At 39.7% G+C, this 20,053-nt stretch overlaps 1 protein-coding gene across 2 annotated transcripts; it reads left to right on the top strand.

The window, feature by feature from the left end:
* The first annotated feature begins 3,527 nt into the window (after nt 1-3,527).
* Nucleotides 3,528-19,125, top strand: LOC116322952 (glutamate decarboxylase 1). 2 transcript variants are annotated; one of them, XM_039599696.1, is made up of 17 exons: nt 3,528-3,931; nt 4,816-4,981; nt 6,613-6,675; nt 7,693-7,848; nt 8,175-8,417; nt 8,536-8,626; nt 12,651-12,763; nt 13,127-13,242; nt 13,334-13,413; nt 13,506-13,560; nt 13,993-14,109; nt 14,232-14,296; nt 15,474-15,552; nt 15,676-15,825; nt 15,911-16,018; nt 16,321-16,410; nt 17,633-19,125. In XM_039599696.1, the coding sequence occupies exons 2-17, from the start codon at nt 4,906-4,908 to the stop codon at nt 17,804-17,806; spliced, it is 1,776 nt and encodes a 591-aa protein (XP_039455630.1). In that variant the 5' UTR covers nt 3,528-3,931; nt 4,816-4,905; the 3' UTR covers nt 17,807-19,125. The 2 variants fall into 2 exon arrangements, with proteins under 2 accessions (XP_039455630.1, XP_031599046.1); XM_031743186.2 differs by having other exon boundaries at nt 4,893-4,981.
* The last annotated feature ends 928 nt before the right edge of the window (nt 19,126-20,053 follow it).

Below are 20,053 nucleotides of genomic sequence, written 5' to 3' on the forward strand. Positions count from 1 at the left end.
CAAAAGGTGTGACTGTAATGGCAAATGATTAATCTGTGCTATTTAAATATAATTTTGTCTCTTTTCTGCATATTGTTATATGAGAACTTTATAATGTAATAATGTACTTAGACAATGACTTGGTAGAGTCATTGATTATAAAGTGGCACTTGAGATCTGTGCAGCCTTGATTCAGAGATGGAAAGACTAAAGTCAGAATCAAGGGAGATTCACCTCCAGCTCCAAGCTCAGGGAGAAGCAACTGGACCCCGCACGGTCTCCTTCTCACTGCCACAGAAACAGAAATGGATAAACAGTTTTCCTCCTTGAAAGCTCCTTCATTCCTATTTCTCACTTAGCTATATATAGTAGACGCTTGAATTCTGCCCCCTCTTGTGGACAGTTTAAACAGCTTCTGGTGCAGATCAACTTTAACCCTTGTTCCTTCTGGTTTTTAATCATTTGTTGTTGTTGTTGTTTTTATAATTCCTCCTTTTCAGGTTACAGTCTCCTTGTTTAACACTTCAGCAGCTGTTTCTTAGTAAAGACCTCCTGGAAGCAGATAGGTGTATAAAGGTGTGACTGAGAAGAAATGCATAAAGCTGGAAGTGCAGTGAAATGGTGGGAAATGATAGCAAATTACTGAATGCTGTATATTTTTTTAAATAATTATACATTTGCTAAAGCAGAATGTTAACATAAAATATCAATTTTCTTCTGCTTATCCAATTTAGGGTGACAGAGGCGCTGGGGCATATCACAGGACAAGTTTCCAGTCTTTCTCTTGAGGCACCTGTTCTTTTCATTTGGTGCTATATAAATAAATTAAACTGAAATTGAATTGTTTTAGCGCTAACCCAGAGATACAGGTGGATGTCTTTGGTCTTTGAGAGGAAGCCAGAGTACCCAGAGGGTATCCATGCAGGCACGAGGAGAACATACAAACTCTACACAGAAAGGACCCCAGCCAGTCAATAGATTCAGAACCAGGACCCTTGAGCTGTGAAGTGGCAGTGCTAATAACTACATCGCTGTGCCACTCAGCATCAGATTTTTTGTTTTTGTTTTCTTTAAGTTTGTCTTAATGCAATAGTCGCCTTCCCATGTGTACACTGAAATCTTTGTTATTGCTTCTTAAATTATTTGCACATTAGCTGTAATTTGTATATAGAAGATTAAAAGTAGCAGCAGCCAAGGCTTCTAAAGCCTTTGTTTTAGCATTTCAGAGTTATGAAACATATCTGGATGAGAGGCTGAAGTGCCAAGTTATGAGTTAATGTTAGCAAGCTTGGTTAGCAAAGTGCATCCAGAGAAACTAATTAGTGCTGAGTAGGACAGAAAAAAATGCTGCATTTTCCCTCAGAATAAAATGGGACCACTTACAATCTGTTAGTATAATTAAGTACACAGCAGCATCTCAATGAGTGCATCTTGGATATACAAATTAATGCATGTCCCACAGTTTATTAGAGTTATACAAGTCCAAAACAGAGGTCATATTTTTTGGCGCTCCAGTATTAATTAATAGATTGAAGGATAACTTGGGCTCTTTAAGTCGTTTTATTAAAGCACAGATTAAAAATGGATTTTCCCACTTTGGGATGCTCTTGCACACTAATTTGAAATTCGACAGATAAATTAATACTGCGATCAAAAGCTGGTTCTTTGAGCTCAGAACCATCTCCAGACTAAAATCTTTCTTAAAACTATGAGATCTGGAAATGGTTATATGTACTTTTGTTACATCCAGACTGAACTACTGTAATGCACCGTACTCTGGAGTTAATCAGTCAGCTCTTGCTTGTCTACAATAGTCCAAAATCCAAAAGAAAAAGAGAGAGAGATTACATTACTTCAGTGTTGGCAGCCTTGTATTGGCTCCCTGTGCATTACACAATCCAGTATAAAGGGAGACTGTTTGTGTTCATAGCCTTAAATGTTTCTACACCTCCATATATGGTAGATATACTTCATCCACGCACTCCCTCGAGATAATTAAGGTCTGCTTCCCAGTTACTCTGTCCCATTCTTCAGTCAAAGCTTCTTTAAAAAAAAGGGGGTTGTGCCTTTGCTGTCGTCGTACCAAGAATCTTGAATGATCCTCAGAAATGCATCAACTGTGACTGTCTCTGAACCCAAGCTAAAGACATGCCTTTTTGTGTTTCAAGCTCTTTGAAACAACTGATTTGAACTGTGGTTGGCAGATAAGTCGTTACTGCACTGAACCATTTATTTAACCATAAAGCACTTTGGTTTTAAATATCCTATATAAATACAATGTACCTACTTACTTATATTCTTGATGTTTATGAGATAATTGCCTTTAACCACAACCACACAGACACAATCCAAGTTTATCCAATAAATCCAATTATTAGTTTGACAGAAAGCTTAGTAATAATTCGAAATTCTTAAATGTCATCTTTTTTTTCATACTATGAGGACTTTAAATTTGACCCTTTAAATTGTAACTCTTCTTCTTTCTTTAAGTCTTGCCACAGATCATCTGCTTCCATCTCACCCTGTCCCTATTATCCCCTTCTGCCACACCAACCCTCTGCATGTCCTCCATCACTACATCCATGAATCTTTTAGCATTAGCATGATGTAGAGTTAAAGTGGTCAGTGATGCTTTAGATATGGACATGTGGATATTGTTAAAGTTCAATCAATTCAACTTCCCCTCACTGTAGTTATAGGTTATTCTAGCCCTGACTGTCTTCAGGGAAGTCAGGGATGGGCAGCAGTAGGCTTCTTAAAGCCTTTTCCACATGACTGTAATGGAGCTGTCCAGTGCTGAAAACAGCCCAGTCTCAAAAACAGTTTTTATAGATCGTGACACAGCGTGTGATGTGACCTTTAATCGGTTTCAAGATGATCCATCATCAGAACAACAAGGATAACAAATCTCCCAGAATCCAGAAGTGGGTGATCTTTGCTCCCGATTGGCCGCCTCGTGCGTGTCCACTCATGTCCCGTGCCTTCACGTATGACGGTGACGTGTTCCAGATTAATGGGCCGGTTTATAATTAGATTCATGGAGTATTTCTGGAAATAGACCACTTGTGCTGGGCTCCTGGAGTACCCATTCTTGGTTTCTCACTGCCACCTTGTGGATTTTTCGCCCGTGTCAGCGCGTTGCTGGTGTCGTAGGTTACATCTTCACCGCTCAGCACCGGTCTGTCTGCACAGAAAGTGTGGAAATAAGATGTTTGTGACAGCTCTATGTTCTGCATTTAATCACACGTGGCGTTGGGACTGCTCGGCATGGCTTCTTATTGATTCCCCGTTCGATGTGCTGAAATACAAGAATCCTTCGTGGTGTTCGTGGAGTTCTAATAAATAAATAAATAAATAAATAAACAAGAGCAAGTAAATGAGTGTTTCAGGCTCGTGATTGTGGCGCTTTGTGTGATGCCCTCTTGTTTTTTTCCACAAGAACAAAAAAAAAAAAAAAAACCTCCCCCTCCTCCCCCCTTTAAAGATCCTGATCCCTCCTCATGCTCACAGAATCAAACTTCAACTCCATGTTCGTGACTAGGATTCAGACCACAGCTGTATAGATCCGAAGACAAGCAACCCCCCCAAAAAGTGGCTCTTTAGGGGGCCGAAAGCGGCGCCATTCAGTGTCACACCTGCAGACTGCTCTGCTGCCTCACAGATATGCTGCACCGCTGGAGGTAGCACCGTGAGTCATCCGTGCGCAGTGACAAAAGACAGACAAAGCTCGCTTTAAATGTCAGCAAATCAAAGTCTCATCAACACAAGCAAGGTCACCTTGTGTCGGATCTAACGGAGAGCCGGGGCTCGGGTCTATTGTTTCTTCTTCGTCTTGTTTGAGTGGAAGAGCGCGGCAGGCTCTCGTCCAGGATTCAGTTTAGTCACAAAAATTTTTTCTTTTTCTTTTTTCTTTTTTGGACTATACCTGTTCACCTGGACACACATAGACACGGTAAGTAGCTTCATTCTTCATTTTCAGGGTTTACTGTAGAAAGCCAGCACGCAACAAAAGTCTCCTTTATTGCCATCGATGCTCTAACAGGTGTTTTTTATAAAGCGTGAGAGGTTCCTTTGACACTTCTAGGTTTAAATTACACGTTGGCCCAGTTTGCATGGAAATTGCACGTATTTGTATTTTTTATTTTTGAAAAGGTTTCGAATATAAAAATAATATTTGAATCTTTAATAACCGCATGGGGGGAGGGAATAAAGATACACGTCGTCTATTTCCGTGGGTTGACTTTAACCTGGGCCGGTGAGAGGAATTATCACCTTGAACTAATATTTGTCATTGATGTTAGTGTGGCTCAAGCTAATGACTGATTACCAATAAGGCCATGATATTAATTGGAGAAAGTCTAAATAAATAAATAATATTATTAAACGGCTGTTCTTTATTGTTTTTTATTTGCATTTTTTTTAAACTTTCGGCCTAATATCTAGAAACAATATGGATGTTTTACATTTTTAATAGCTTAGCCAGAATAATTAGGATTATTAATAAGCTCTGTTGTGGTAATAATAACCATCATTCAGATCTCCTGAGCAGTAAGCGATGTTACTGAAATGATGTGCTTCTGTCAGAAAGGGTTACATTAAATTGTTAACTGTTAGTTGCGCGTAAATTTAATGTGGTAATGTTTTAGTTATACATTTATTTTTGTAGCTTGGGCTGCGAATTTGAAACCCCAAATCAACTTGTTAGAGAGACTGTGCCCTTGTCGTCCACAGAGTCTCCAAGTTGAGCATCTCTTTCAGTGTTAAAGAGGAAGAGGCACATTTTTGTTTTTTAAGTCATACACGCGATATTGTTTCCGTTCCCCTGTCATTGGATAGCTCAGAGACAGCTTTGGGAGGGGAATAAAGGAGAAAAAAAAGTGACCAGGCTTTTTGAGGTGAGGACTTTGGCACAGGGTCTCGGGAGTGATGGCGGCGTCTGCACCCTCCTCTTCTGGCGGCGATCCGGATCCCAACTCGACAAATTTACGGCCACCGGGCTCAAGTAGGTCCATTACAGATAAAATGCTATTTCACGTGTGCTATTTACTTTGTGGGCAATGCCATTAATCATTTTCATCGAGGGAGGGAGAGAAAGAGAGAGGGAGAGAGTGCGGGTGGTGGTGGAGGGGGGTGGAGAAAGAAAGAGAAAAATTCCGCTGCCATTTGAGAGAGAGAGAGAGAGAGAGAGAGAGAGAGAGCTTCCTTCGCCACAAATCACCGCTGCATTTCATTCACCATACGGACCCCTCACCCCCACCCTCTATCCCTCCCGGCATCTGCGTGGCAGACCAGTGCTGCTGTCAGAAAATGATGTCCTCTACTAACATCACACTGCAGGCGATTAGCCTGGAAGACAAGCCAGGAGGAGCACCACCAGAGAGAGAGAGAGGATTTATTATTATTATTATTATTATTATTATTATTATTATTATTATTATTATTATTATTATTATTATTATTAATGATAATAATTTCTGTTTTTATTAATTTCTAAATTAAAGTGCATACATGGAATAATAAAAATTGCGTCTGAAGTTGCTGTTAAAAGCCTTCCCTAATAAATTGCTCCTAATGGCACACTTGAGCGCTGTAGCCTTCGAGAAAGGGCACTGTGCAGTCCTTTCACTGGCAGCTGTTATACAAGCACGAGTCTGAGGTCTAAAATCATGTAACAGGTGTAGACGTGAAATAAGCACAGATGCTGGTGAATTTAAGGTTTTGCTGTGTTTCTTCCAGTCCTGTGTGATTTTGGATAACCTGTAGGAATGGCTTTGCGCGTGCAGTATATGTGTCTCTAATGCACTGCTCTGGTTGCTTCACATTAGGCCCATGCATTGCCTGGCTTTTCTATATATCTGCACGTCTGCAAATGTATTGTGTGCTTTTAATCCTATATGAAAATGCTTGTTCAGCCTGTTTTTATTTATTTATTTATTTTTCACTTTTCTATTTTTCTTTTCTCTGTCTCTTTTCTACTGTCTTAGAGGGGGGGAAATCTGTTAAAGTGCGTCCAGTGAGCTGAGCCCAGCGATGATTTATCTAATGAACCAAAGCAAGGGTTAAATTGGGATGTGGGAATGGGACCGATCACCTCCTCCTCCTCCTCCTCCTATCTCCCCACTCCTACCACCCCACCCCTGCACTCCCTCCTCCCCTAAATTGCTGTGTTTTTCTTTTTTTCGAGAATTTCGCCTTTGCTTCCCATCCAAGGTGCCCCATCCCCTCTCTGGCTGGAAGCACTTGATAACACAGTAATTCTCTATCTGTCACTGGCCGGCAGGCTCGTGTCTACCCACGCTTGCATTTTTAACCAGCATCTTTTCACTAGGTCAGGCTGGCATGGGTTCAAAGAGCTAATTAATTTTAAGTCCTTGCCCAGGTCATGAATGGTGACACGCGCTGAAAATACAGCACTGCGCCCAAGAGTGCGGCTAAATGTTAAAATACTCCAAAGAAACTATTTTTTGCTTTAGCACTCTTCATCAAGTCGACCTCATTTTCTTCTCATCATTTATTTTCACGTGTAACTATTCAAGCTAAAAAATAAATAAATAAATGAATGCATTCAAAATGAAAGACTACATTTCTTTCTGTGAGGCCTACTCTAATAGTTTTCCCTCCTTTAAATGTCAGGTTATGATGCTTGGTGTGGAGTTGCGCATGGCTGTACTAGAAAATTGGGGATGAAAATATGTGGTAAGTTCGCCCCTTTTTTCCAATATTATATTTTTTTTTCTGAATAAATCTGCATCTCTCAATGATCGAAGCTAATATTCTACAAACATGACTGTAGGCTTCATGGCCTGCATCGTTTTACTCGCGGCTCGTTTGGGAACAGCGCTGATTTCTGCTCAAATTAGATTTTTAATTCCCTTCCTCGCGAAAAAACGCAAGACTAACCAGCATTATGCAGTTTATTAAATTATCCCCACCCCCCAATCTCATCTCGCCATTTTACACAAAATGGGAAAAAATGCTTCAGCTGCCAAAAACCCATCAATTGATGCCCGAGTCAGAGCTGATGAAATTAAAGAGGGAATTATGCGGGATGGATTTTCCGATTTCCACCTTCAGAGTCCATTTGAGCCTGACACTAACTAACCAAGGACAGTTACCATACTGGTGAATGTCACGCACCAGTGCGCACTACAATTTCTTGGTATTTTGCACCGACACGTTTTACTGGTTTTTATTATGGTCATTAAATAGAATCCGCAACTAAGCGCCAAAATAGAGAGAAAGAAACACAAAAACAACGATTTATTGTTTAGAATTAAAGTAAGACTGTAAATGTCAGAGGTTTTTAGCTGTATTATTTTATTTGTATTCATATATTCATATGAATGCATGACTTGTGCTCTCCGCTGCACAGTAAAGTGCACAACGTGTTTTAATAAGAATTTACATCCACCAAACGACAGCCATTTCTTTTTGCCTGGCTGGAGTTTGGTGCTGATGTCACTGAGTTCAACCTCCCAAAGAGGTATCAAACCCCACCCGCCCGTGAATAGGACAGAATGGGAGCCTCTCATTTAAAATAAAGGCAGAGAAAGGACAGAGAGCAATAGAGAAAGCGGGAGAGACGAGATAAACTGTATAGAAACACGAAAACAGAAGTACTCGTTATTGTGCACGTTATAGTGGGAAAAGCTGCAGCTCTCATCATGTTTGGGAAGTGTTTTCATCCTCCGGACTCCTCTTCTTCATATTTAGGATTTCTGCAGAAGAACAACAATCTGGAGGAGAGGAGCAGGATTGTGAGTTCCTTCAAGGAGCGCACAGCCAAGAACCTGCTGTCCTGCGATAACAGCGGCGGAGAGGCGCGTTTCAGGCGAACAGAGACCGACTTCTCCAATCTGTACGCCAGAGGTAGGCTTAAAATAAAAAGAAAACCCGTATGTTCGTTATATTTTAACATTATCATTGTATATTAGGACTAAATTCCCCCATAAACCTGTGGGAAATTCTTTGATTCTTGTGCAAGAATAATTTTCTCAAAAATGTCTTTACTGAATTTGATGGTTTAAAGAAAATGAAAACATAAAAGTAATAACTTGTAGGGAGATCCTGAGGTTCCCCAAAAATAAAAATAAAATTGTAAAACATGTAAAAATCAGAAATAATAATTTAAAAAGGAAAAAAAAAAGATGAACCCCAAAACATAAATAAATGCAGATGACCTATGTCATTTTTAGAGCTGCTACCTGCCAAAAATGGAGAGGAGCCAACCATGCAGTTCTTGCTGGAGGTCGTGGAAATCCTCACCAGCTACATCCGGAAGACCTTTGACAGGTCTACCAAGGTCCTGGACTTCCACCATCCCCACCAGCTGCTGGAGGGCATCGAGGGCTTCAACCTGGAGCTCTCTGACCAGCCTGAGTCTCTGGAGCAGATCCTGGTGGACTGCAGGGACACGCTGAAATATGGAGTGAGAACAGGTATGAGGCCTGCAGGCTGTAGCGCTAATCAATAACTTTCATTAACTCACACAAATTCTTAGATAATAAAGTGTTTTCTGAGTATCTTGCTTCTTTATTGCGTCTTCATCAATCGCAGGTCACCCCAGGTTCTTTAACCAGCTGTCCACCGGATTAGATATTGTGGGGTTGGCAGGAGAGTGGCTTACATCTACAGCCAACACTAATATGTGAGTACTGCAATACAGCCGGAATCAGAGCAATAAAAATGTGATGTTTTTGAAGTTATTAGGTTCATTAGATTCAGCCTATTTTAAAGCTCTTTTTTTGTACTCACTGTTTTTAATGGCCCATGAAGAGAGAGGCTCCCAGTAAGAGGAATACTTCAAGGGACATACAGTAATTACTGTGTTTGGCAGAGGAATACCCAGCATGCTCTAATAGATTGTCAGTCAAGCAAGAAAATAAAGAGCACAAAAGAAGACATTCAGATGGCTACTCTCTGGCAGTATTGTCGATGTTGTCCTGCGCTTAGGCTGTGGTCACAGAATTCAGCCCTGCAGGCAAACTAAATTGCATATTGATTTGCATTCACAGTTTACATGTTGTCTTTGTTCCATGTACTGCTGGTTCCTGTGACATAACAATGCCGGGAGAGAAAAATGAGTCTTTTCCCTTCACAGGATCGGTACAGCAGCCATTATTGGGGCTCTGCTCAGTTTTGCTATAGTGCAATCAATCCTGAATGTGAGTTTTAAATGAGTCTGTGTCAGAGAAGACTGTGCAGGTGGCCGCAGTCAGGGCTGTAGTCTGTGGACATGTTGGACTGCATTACGTCATACTTTATAGACCGAGAAGAATGAGCAGTGTTTTGCCACCTAATGTGTTCAAAAGGGAAGGAACAAAACATACATAGCAATGGTGCTGCATTTGTGTGCATCAGTGTGAAATTAAAAAGATGAGCAATTAGTTCTGTTGGTAATTTCTGCAAAATGTAGCCGATGAATAAAATAACAGGTGGAAATACTTAAACGTTGCAGGTTTGTTTATCAGAGCAAAACTGGAAGGTCTGAGGGATTTCTGATCAAACCAGTATCCTGTACCAGTGTAACAGAGCAAGCTGTATCACTGAGCACCCCATCAAACAGGACTCACAAATCAGTGTCATACTGTGTTGCTGTTCACTCACACTTTAGCTGAAAATGTTACCAAGCTTAGTGAATATGTTCATATAGAGCATGGTTAGATTTCTGTCCACAAATGAAGTTATGCAAGAAGACAAATTTTTATAATGCAAACATCACAGATTTTTCAGTCCCATTCCAGATATTTATATTTATGGACATCTTCAATGTGGTCAACATCAATAGATACATGTTGGTGCACCTGTTTGATCTGTAATCAAATATCATATATTTATATAGTTTATATAGTTTGCTTTGTAATCTAAGGAGGAGAAAAGGGACACCTTTATTATCCTTAAGGGGACATTTATTGTAAAAAAAAAAATAAGAAAAAAAAACATCAAACTGATATTAAATATTCAAAAAAGCAACAATAACAATGAGATCATAGTGAGTTACTCTGAAGACTTACAGTAGGAAATGACTTTTTCAGTCTATTTTTCCTACATGTTGAAATACAGAGACATAAACAAGTTAAACTCCTTTGATAGAGGGAGGCTAGGATCAGCCGGGAGGTCATTCGGGGTCACAGTGTAATGATACCTTGAAGTCTCGTATTGGTTTTTTTTTTAGGTTTAGTGACCCGAACGAGCTGAGAATATAATGAAACATTCTCATAAATGTGCTATCGACATGAAAACGACAAAGCTTGTGATAAAACTACATGTGCTGGTGATTTTTGAGCTTCAAGTAGACATCATCCACCTGAACGTTTCTACATCTCTTATGTAGAAATCTGTCATGATCCCGAGAAGTGCCGAAGATGAGACTTGCAGAAGCATTGGCTGCCTGGTTTGATTTTAGTCATGGACCTGGTTTCCTGTCTCCTATTAGAAATTAAACGATCTTTAAAAAGAAAAAGAAAAAGTGCTTTAACATTACAATATACAATCTCACTGTTAAATGGCAATACATGCATCTATCAGCTAAAACCACTTATACTTTATAGGATAAAGAGGGTTGGCAGCATGGACAAGTCATCTGTGAATCACACTGCTTGCACTCCAGTTGAAAATTGGACTTTGCTTGTCATTAAGCTACATAAAAAAGCCGGCAGAGGGTTGTAAAAAATGGCTGTTGATATAACTTAATTGTTCATTAATGTCTTATAGATCAATCCATTGTTAAGAACAAATTATGGGTTGCCAAATTGAAAAATCCCTTTGCCTCATTGGTCTGCTTAGTTATTCTCCTTCAGCACAATAAATGACGGCAATTTTCTTTTTCTTTAATAGTTTATAACTGATCTGTCATCATTTCTAAGCACAGCTCATCCTTCACAACAGATTAACTAGAGATTAGTGGAGCTTTTAGAGGGTAATAGATGTGAAGGTTTATAGTAGACTAATGCTTTTCAAAGTCTTCTTCCCTCTCATTGGTTGAGACGTCAGTCCATCATGTGGCTTTCAAAAAGTACCCACACCTTTTGTGTTGCTAGCGACATCCCTGTGGAGGAGTTGAACCCAAGGGTGGAGGTTGCTTACACACTAATTTACCTTTATTAATTACTCCATCAACCCTAATTACCCCTGGCAGATATTGACTGACACTAATAGACTGACAATCACATCCTGGTCTTACATAATCAGAATGAGTGAGCCTTGTCTGCATGAATGAATCTGACTTGTTTATGTTTTTTCCCCTTCATGTTGCCGTGGGTCTATATATGTTGAAGATGCTGTGAGTTACAGTGTGACATACTGCAATGTTCCTAATGATTTAGTTACTTTCTTTACATGAATGGACAGATATTTGTGCAAGCAGAAGAATACTGGTTTGGAGAATTTGGATGAGTCTGTCTGTGCTGTAATTCCAAATTGGCTGTGCGCTTCTTTGAGATTGTTGGTTTTCAGGTATTTTGGTTATATGGAAACGTATACACTCAGGTAAAGAGAAAGTACACTTTCCTTCAGTTGCTAAATTTTATTACTAATTACTAAAGTAATTGCTTTCTGTGTGACTTTATCGGTTTGTCACATTGTTGTGGATGAATTATGGCACACTCCTATTTATAGTGTTGCTTCACTTCATTGAGGTTTGTGGACATTCAGTTATGCACAGCTCTCTTTGTACTTCAATTAATATGAGGTCTGGATTTTGACCGGGCAATTGCAGCATCTTGATTTTCTTTTTCACCCATTCTGTTGTAACTTGTCAGTTTAGGCCAAACCTTAGGTGCTGGAGCGATAGCCTCACATTTGTCTCTAGAATACTTTGGTATGCAGAGGAGTTCATGTTTGACTATGTTTGACAAACCTAAATCCTTACCCCTCCACCTCCATGCTTGACAGTTGGTATGAGGTGTTTGTGTTGAAGTCTTGTGATTTGTTCAAACTGAACTTTGCAAACCTGGGACACACTGCCATGTTCTTTGGTCACATGGAGAGGTTTTTCTTGGCAACCCTTCCAAACCATACTTGTTCAGTCTTTTTCTAATTGTACTATCATGAAGTTTAACATTTAACATGCTACCCAAGGCCTGTAGAATCTGAGATGTAGCTCTCTGTGAGGGTCTTTAAGTTTGTCTGAGCATTGCGTGGTCTGACCTCTGGGTGAATTCGTCCACTCCTTATAACCCCTGATGGGCACATATTGGTCTTATCCTTCCAGAGCTGCAAAATTTCTGCTTGAGATGATCTGCTGTGGTGACCCCTAAAGGGACCATCCAAAAGAAGAAGAGGAGCTTTATGGCATACAAAAAAATAAGATGAATTTCATATTGTTTTTAAGCAGCAGCCAAGTGCTGGCATCTCCAACAACCTTTTTTTCACCCCATGAGTATAACAGATGACTACTTTCCTTTAAAAAATATTCTGTTCTGACCAAGACTGGCCCTTTCAGTGTCACTAAAAATTAACTTACTGCTCATGCTGTATGTAATTAAAGTATCCCAATGCACCTCATGCTGCCCCTCACCTCACAACTGAGCTGATGTTTGTTTTTTTTATCTAATACTGTCCATCTCTCAAACATTAATTAGAATTAAAGACTATGCTACATTTTTAACTGGAAATCAAAGAGCTGGGGTTCATTTAGCTCTTCAAGTTTCTCTGCTTTTGGTTTGGTTCAGGTTCACCTACGAGATCGCCCCCGTTTTTGTGCTAATGGAGCAGCTGACTCTGAAAAAGATGAGAGAGATTGTTGGCTGGCCAGATGGAGAGGGTGATGGGATATTTTCTCCAGGTAAAATCTCAACCAATGATCAACCTCCAATCGAAGCACATGTGCATGAAAACAGTAAAAGTGCAATCATCAAACTATACTCGTGATGCAAAGTGTCCCATTTTACAGACAAAGAAACAGACATTGGGATCATAAAATTACAAATGTGTAAAAAAAAAAGTGAGGCTAGTATTAACTGCTTCATATACAGCTGGCTACTTTACCTATATCAATGCATCATAATTATTTTTAAGTATGTGAATCTACAAAATTATTAGGAACTGTCAGGGAGAAATAAAGAAAGTAGTAGAAGAAGTTTTGCCTTTGAAATATCCATATTATCACAAATGTAGCAAATTTTTAAGCCACGTTTTGTTTCTGCAGGTGGAGCAATTTCCAACATGTACAGTGTAATGATTGCCAGATACAAATTCTTCCCAGAAGTGAAGACCAAAGGCATGGCAGCTGCACCCAGACTGGTCCTCTTCACCTCAGAGCATGTTAGTCAAACACTAACGGTGTCACATTACATTAGGTGGGCAAATAAATATCAGCATCATAGTGATGAGTGATGAACTCCTGTCCCTGCAGAGCCACTACTCCATCAAGAAAGCAAGTGCAGCTCTGGGCTTCGGAACAGAGAACCTGATCCTTTTGAACACAGATGAAAGGTTTGTTTTGTTATTTAACCTACCTGCACAAAGCTTAGGAAAAATATTTCACATCTAGATGAGATACTACTGCATATCCTCTTCTTTTCCAGAGGGAGAGTCATTCCTGCTGACTTAGAAGCCAAAGTAATAGAGGCCAAGCGAAAGGTAAATGTCTGCAGCAATGACTCAGACATCGCCCTGCTAACATTTTTATTCCCTCTGTTCAGCTACTGCTTAAAATAAGAAACACTTACATGAGCCGCAGAGTTTGCTTGTAGCAAAGAAAACACTCGGTATGCTGGAGCAGTGAGGCTATTTCAATAAAGTTAATGCTTCTGTCTGTTCACATACGACGCTCCCCCTGCTTTTAAGCATCTCTTTCCTTCAAAGGCAAAGTGATGCGTAGACTAGAAGAAATGGGGAAGCAATTTTGCCCCAACAATAGGTGCAGAGGGAAAGAGAGCGTCATTTGAGCAACGTGTTTTAGCCCATCTCTTTGATGTCAACAATCAGGGAGAAAGAAAAGAACATAACAACCTGAATTCAACCAAGAATTGTCTTTTTCTTTTTTGTGTGTGCTGTGCTTTTGCCTCGTAGGGGTATGTTCCACTGTTTGTGACTGCCACCGCTGGTACCACCGTCTACGGAGCCTTTGATCCCATCAATGAAATTGCCGACATCTGTGAAAAGTACAATATGTGGCTTCATGTGGATGTAAGAGAATATTGATCTCCAATGCAAAAAACGAACACAAAGCTGTACAAATCAGCAGTCTGCCGTGGCATTATGATCAATATCAATATTTCAGTGTTATTACCATGTTGTGACCCGTGCAGGGTGCGTGGGGAGGAGGTTTGCTGATGTCCAGGAAACACAGACACAAGCTGAATGGAGTGGAGAGGTAAATGAACACATCGCATGATCTTGCATACACGGGTTTACACGAATTTCTTGCACATCTGCTTCACTACTGCATCATCAGGCTGTAAAAAACAGCATCTTTTCTATATTATTTAAGACATTCATTTCTTCTAATGAGCACAAATCAAGAGTTTGCCTACCAGGCGTTTTCAATCTGCATATAATGGGAAAAAAAATCTCAACACTCTAATTTAACAAAGGAAGCGCAATTTGCTCAAAACACACAAAGAGACAGACAACAGTCAGGCAATAAGAGGGCCAAAACGAGAATCTGAATGCCTTGTAAAGCACTAAAAGCAAAAAAAGCAAAAGTTCTGGATAGCTGTTTCATGACGATATGTCGTGTTAGTGAAAAGAGGCATTCTTGGTGACCTCCTTTATGCTTTCAGCCACTTAAAATTTAGGTGCTGGAAATTATGTGACTTCGAGCTTTTCAGAGAAGACCAGCAGGCCAGAATATACAGGCACATACAGATGAGTAGCATATATTGTGATAAATGTGATAAATTGTGATAAAAGCATGAGATCATTAATGTTTAACTGGGCTCAGTTTCAGAGGCGTTAGACGCCATAAGAAAGAGAGTCAGAGAGTATTTCAGCAAAAACATTATGTTTGCTAAGTATACAGAGAACCAGGATGAAGGTGTTTTGTTAAATCACACCATGTTTAAGAGGGTAAATTAACACAATCCAGCATTGTAAGTCCTAAAAAACAGGCTAAGATTTTGAAAAATGTTTCAAAACTTATCAAAAGAGGCACTATCTGACATTCAAGAAGTATATTCATTTGTTTATGGGAAAGTTTGACAATAAATGCATTGAACAGAACTGGGAAAACCCAGAGAGACACATTAGTAATTTAAAATATACTAAAAGATACCATTTGATTAAAATCAGTGTCTTTAGTAGAATGTTTCTTTGGCCAGAGAGGAAACTGGAAAATCTGTATTTTAGTCTCAAGCCAAGAGTGCAATCTGTTGTCAGCTCCAGCTACAGATTGCAGACTCCATATTTCAAAATGCAAACATGCAAAATTATTACATTCAAATCTTGAGAGGGTCGGTATCTTTTTACCTTTCACTACCAGACTCCATAAGCACCCACACACATTTCCACACCCTCACAGAGCTGTGTTTACTGTTTCAATATCTGTGCAGGGCCAACTCAGTCACCTGGAACCCTCACAAGATGATGGGAGTGCCACTGCAGTGCTCTGCCATTCTAGTCAGAGAGCGGGTGAATATGTGTTTGTTTCACTTTCCTGCTCCACACCGTACCACCTCCGCACACACAAATGAATCTGTGCACTTTTACCAAAACCATCTTGTTTATGTCCCATCATGATTGCTTCCATTTCAGGGACTGTTACAAGGCTGCAACTCTATGTGTGCTGGATACCTCTTCCAGCCAGACAAACAGTACGACGTTACATACGACACCGGTGACAAAGCCATTCAGTGTGGGCGGCATGTCGATATCTTCAAGTTCTGGCTCATGTGGAAGGCAAAGGTGTGCTTTTATCTGCAGAGCTTGTGTCAGCTTTGCTGCCATATGCAGAAGCAGATGGTAACAGCTTCTTTTTTTCTCCTAAAAGGGAACAGTAGGATTTGAGCAGCATATTGATAAGTGTCTGGATCTGTCAGCCTACCTCTACAATAAAATCAAGAACAGAGAGGGATTCGAGATGGTGTTCAATGGAGAGGTGAGATGACTGTTTCCACAGCAAACATTTTAAAAATGAGCATCCAGAGATTCCCTGCAGCACAAACTCGAACAGATGACAAATGTCTGTGCTTTATTTTATCCGAGTTTCCTGGTCCACAAAAGAGATTTTTCATTTGTGATGAATAACTGCAATAATTCAGCACTTGATGCCTTAATTTGGTTTTGGGATTGATTGGGTCGCTTTGCTTTGCTGACATGTTGACAAGAAAAGCTGAAAATACAGAAGGCAGCTTTTTATCAGCACTCATTACAAATGTTGTTCCCATTTTCTCTTATCAGCCGCAGCACACTAATGTCTGCTTCTGGTACATTCCACCGAGCCTGCGCAGTTTACCTGATGGTGAAGAGAGACGTCAGAGGTTGCACAAGGTAATTACTCCTCAATCTGCAGCTCCCCTGCTCTCTTAGATTGATTTATGCACCACTTTTCTGCCAGGGTTTATGGATTCATAAAGTCAGACATGAATATGTATACATATACATTTGTTTTTAATATATTCTCTTATTGACCACTTTTTTAGGTACACCTTGCCAGTACCGAGTTGGTCAATCTTTTACTTTCAGAACTGGATTAATTAATTGTAGTATAGATTCCTCAGGGTGCTGGAAACATTCCTCAGTGATCTTGGTCCATATTGACATGATGAGAACACACGGTCGCCTCAGACTTTTCAGCTGAACATCATTGATGTGATTGAGATCTGGTGACTGTGGAGTGAACTCGTTGTCATGTTCAAGCAACCAGTTTGAGATGATTTGATGTCTTTTACATGGAGTGTTCCTGTTTAAAGCAGCCATCAGAAGATCCATTTACTGTGGTGTTTAAACAATGCTCACGGTACAAAGGTGCCCAAAGTGTACCAAGAAGATGTCTCATACATTAGGCTGTTCTTTAGCAACAACAGCCTGAACCAGCCATACAAGACAGAATGGATCTATGCTTTAATTTTATTTACACAAGATTCTGACTCTACCGTCTGAATGCTGCAGCACAAATTAATCAGACCAAGCAATGTTGTCCCAATCTATTGTCAAATTTTGGTGAGCCTGTGCAAATTGTAGCCTCAGTTTCCTGTTCCTGGCACCCGAGTGTGGTCTTCTGCTGCTGTAGCCCATGTGCTTTGTGGTTCAACATGCTGTGTGTTCAGAAATGCTCTTCTGCATACCTTGGTTGTAATGAGTGGTTATTTAAGTCGCTGTTGCTTTCCTACCATCTTGAAGCAGTCTGGTCATTCTCCTCTGACGTCTGGCCTCAAGAAGATATTTTCACTCACTGGATATTTTGGGTGTTTTTGACAGTTCCCGGTAAATTCTGGAGATCGCTATGCGGGAAAATTCCAGCAGATTATTCGTTTCTGAAATACTCAGATTAGCTCATGTAGCACCAAGAAACATGCAACATTTAGAGTCGCTTAAATCCCCTTTGTTTGTCATTCTGATGCTCAGTTTAAAAATTCAGCATGTCATCTTGACCATGTTTAAATGCCTAATCCTCTGAGTTGCTGCGATGTGATTGGCTGATTATATAGGTGGTGTCCAGGTTAGAATTTTGATGATTCCAAACTTTTTTTTTTTTTTTTTTTTGCAACAGGTGGCTCCGAAGATCAAAGCAATGATGATGGAGTCTGGCACTACGATGGTGGGTTACCAGCCACAAGGAGATAAGGTCAACTTCTTTCGCATGGTCATCTCCAACCCTGCCGCCACCAGGTCAGACATCGATTTCCTGGTCGAGGAGATTGAGCGACTGGGGCATGACTTGTAAGAGTCATACCTGTATTTTTTTTTCTTAACATTTTGTCTTTTCCAACTCTGGAGAGACTCAGGCTTGGCTTCGTATCCCGTTTATCTCCTCAAGACATATAGAGATGTTGCTTATGGGTCCTTTCTGCTAATGCACAACAAATAATAACGCCATGCCCTGTGTGTTTCTGTCTCTTGTCTTTTGCAACCGTGACATATACTTAACATATTTGCACAACAGGTTCTCTGAGTAAAAAGGTTTAAGCACAGTGGCATTCTTGATAAAAACATACGTGAAGAGGAGATGAAGCTGAGTTTAACATGGGTTACTTTTTCAATGAAATATGCAATAGCAAGAATGTCTGAACACTTGATGATTCTGTATATAGCTGCTATGAAAAATGTGCTGTAAAGACTGGACAGGATCTAAAATTTAAATATTTTTTTCACAGAGGACAGTTTAGGGGCGCTATATAGTATATATGTACTATATGTGATAATTATCATTCGATAAAAGGTAAATATTAAGACAGTTGCACCATGACATTTTAGCTAATATTTCCCTTTGATATATGTAAGTAAGTGGGAATATATATAACACAGTCACTGTAACAGGTTCTGTACTTGGTTGCTGTGTTTTTAGACATTTTTGTGTAGATTGTGTAAAGTATTGTTACATTGCCTTTGTGCCAAATGTGTCCTAGTTTTACAGTGAGAAAATCCTATATGTAAATCAACCATATGTTATGTGGTAGCTACATGACTTTATTTATATTGAGAGATTATAATTGTGAATAGGTTATCCGCTATTTGTAACCTACCTTCCTTCCTTTTTGGGAAACGCTGCTGTATTATATCGCAATGTTTTGAATAACATTCATGTCTTCTAGTGTATTTGTGAACCAAAGAAGAGTTATGAATATGTACATGTCCCTTGTTCTCCCTTACAGAGAGACTCAGATGTTTATATAAGAGCACTTCATTTTATGCCTTTAACTTTAGTGCAGTCAGTGTTGTGTAACCGTGCAATGTCATTGTGATTCACTGACTGGCAGTGTGGCCACTACTGCCGGTGCTTCGTTAATGATAAAAAAGCACAATGCTAAACCATGATCGTGGGGCAGCTTTGATTCGAGGGACACATGATTGTCTGTATTATAATGTGTGGAGTGGAGTAAAAGTATAATATGCAAACTTTTGTCTGTCTGAACGTCGTCACTATAGGAATGTTTTTGTGTTGAGAAATGGGGATTGTTTATCATAGTATGTTTTGCCTGAACAATGAAGTGCACAGTGTTTGCTACTATAACAAGCCTTATTAAACAACTGTACACTCCTGAATTAGAGGGACACAATGTCTCTTGTCATATTCAGTGTAAGTACTTTGACAAATCATTTGCAAAGTATTACTGGTGTATCTACAAGGCTAATAAAAACACGAGCTTTAGGGTGTCTGTGATCACAGTTCTTTGTCAGAATGGCTTTTTTAGGTTTACAAAACTGCTGTTACATCTTCATTCTTTTAGGTTGAACAGACCCCACCCTTGTATATACAATAATAGTTATAATTATTATTATTATAAAGTAAGCATTTTTCTTCTATAACAATCCAGTTATATTTAACAAACATCCAATCCCTTTACCAGAAACTGGACTTCCACACTGTGCACATTGAGGGAGAAAAAATACAGAAATTACCTCAAAGTATTACAAATACATCAAATAAAGAAAAGTTGTGTGTTTTATGGTTATGTGGATTGACTATATGTAATATATACTGCATAACTGAGACATCCCAGTGATAATAGAAGTCCAAAGTGGTCCCAGTGGTAATAAATTGATTAAGAGCTATAACCCCCTGTACCTGGAAGACTGGCTCCACCAGATTCCAAGCTCAAGAGGTCTCTGTTCAGAAAAGTGCAGTGCTGGGAAAGCTACGGTGCGTCTAGATAACCCAAGCTTGAGGAAGACACCCATACACCACCAGGTTTTTTGATAGAATATGCAGTAATGTGCCTTATCGTGTGAATGCAGTTGTAGTCAGGTCCATAATTTGTTATACAAAAATGTAGTTTGTGTAGTTTTGCCTCCGTACGCCACCACAGTAGATTTTTAATGAAACAATTAAGATATGATTAAAGTGCAGACTTTCTGCTTTATTTCAAATTCTCACGAATAATGGGACAAATGACTGACAAGCATTCTCATGACCAGGTGAGGTGTTCTTACTTGCACAGCTGAAGTGTATGTTGACATTATTGTAAAAGTC

The sequence above is a fragment of the Oreochromis aureus genome, linkage group 16, assembly GCF_013358895.1.
Source record: "Oreochromis aureus strain Israel breed Guangdong linkage group 16, ZZ_aureus, whole genome shotgun sequence".
In the NCBI taxonomy this organism is placed as follows: Eukaryota; Metazoa; Chordata; class Actinopteri; order Cichliformes; family Cichlidae; genus Oreochromis; species Oreochromis aureus.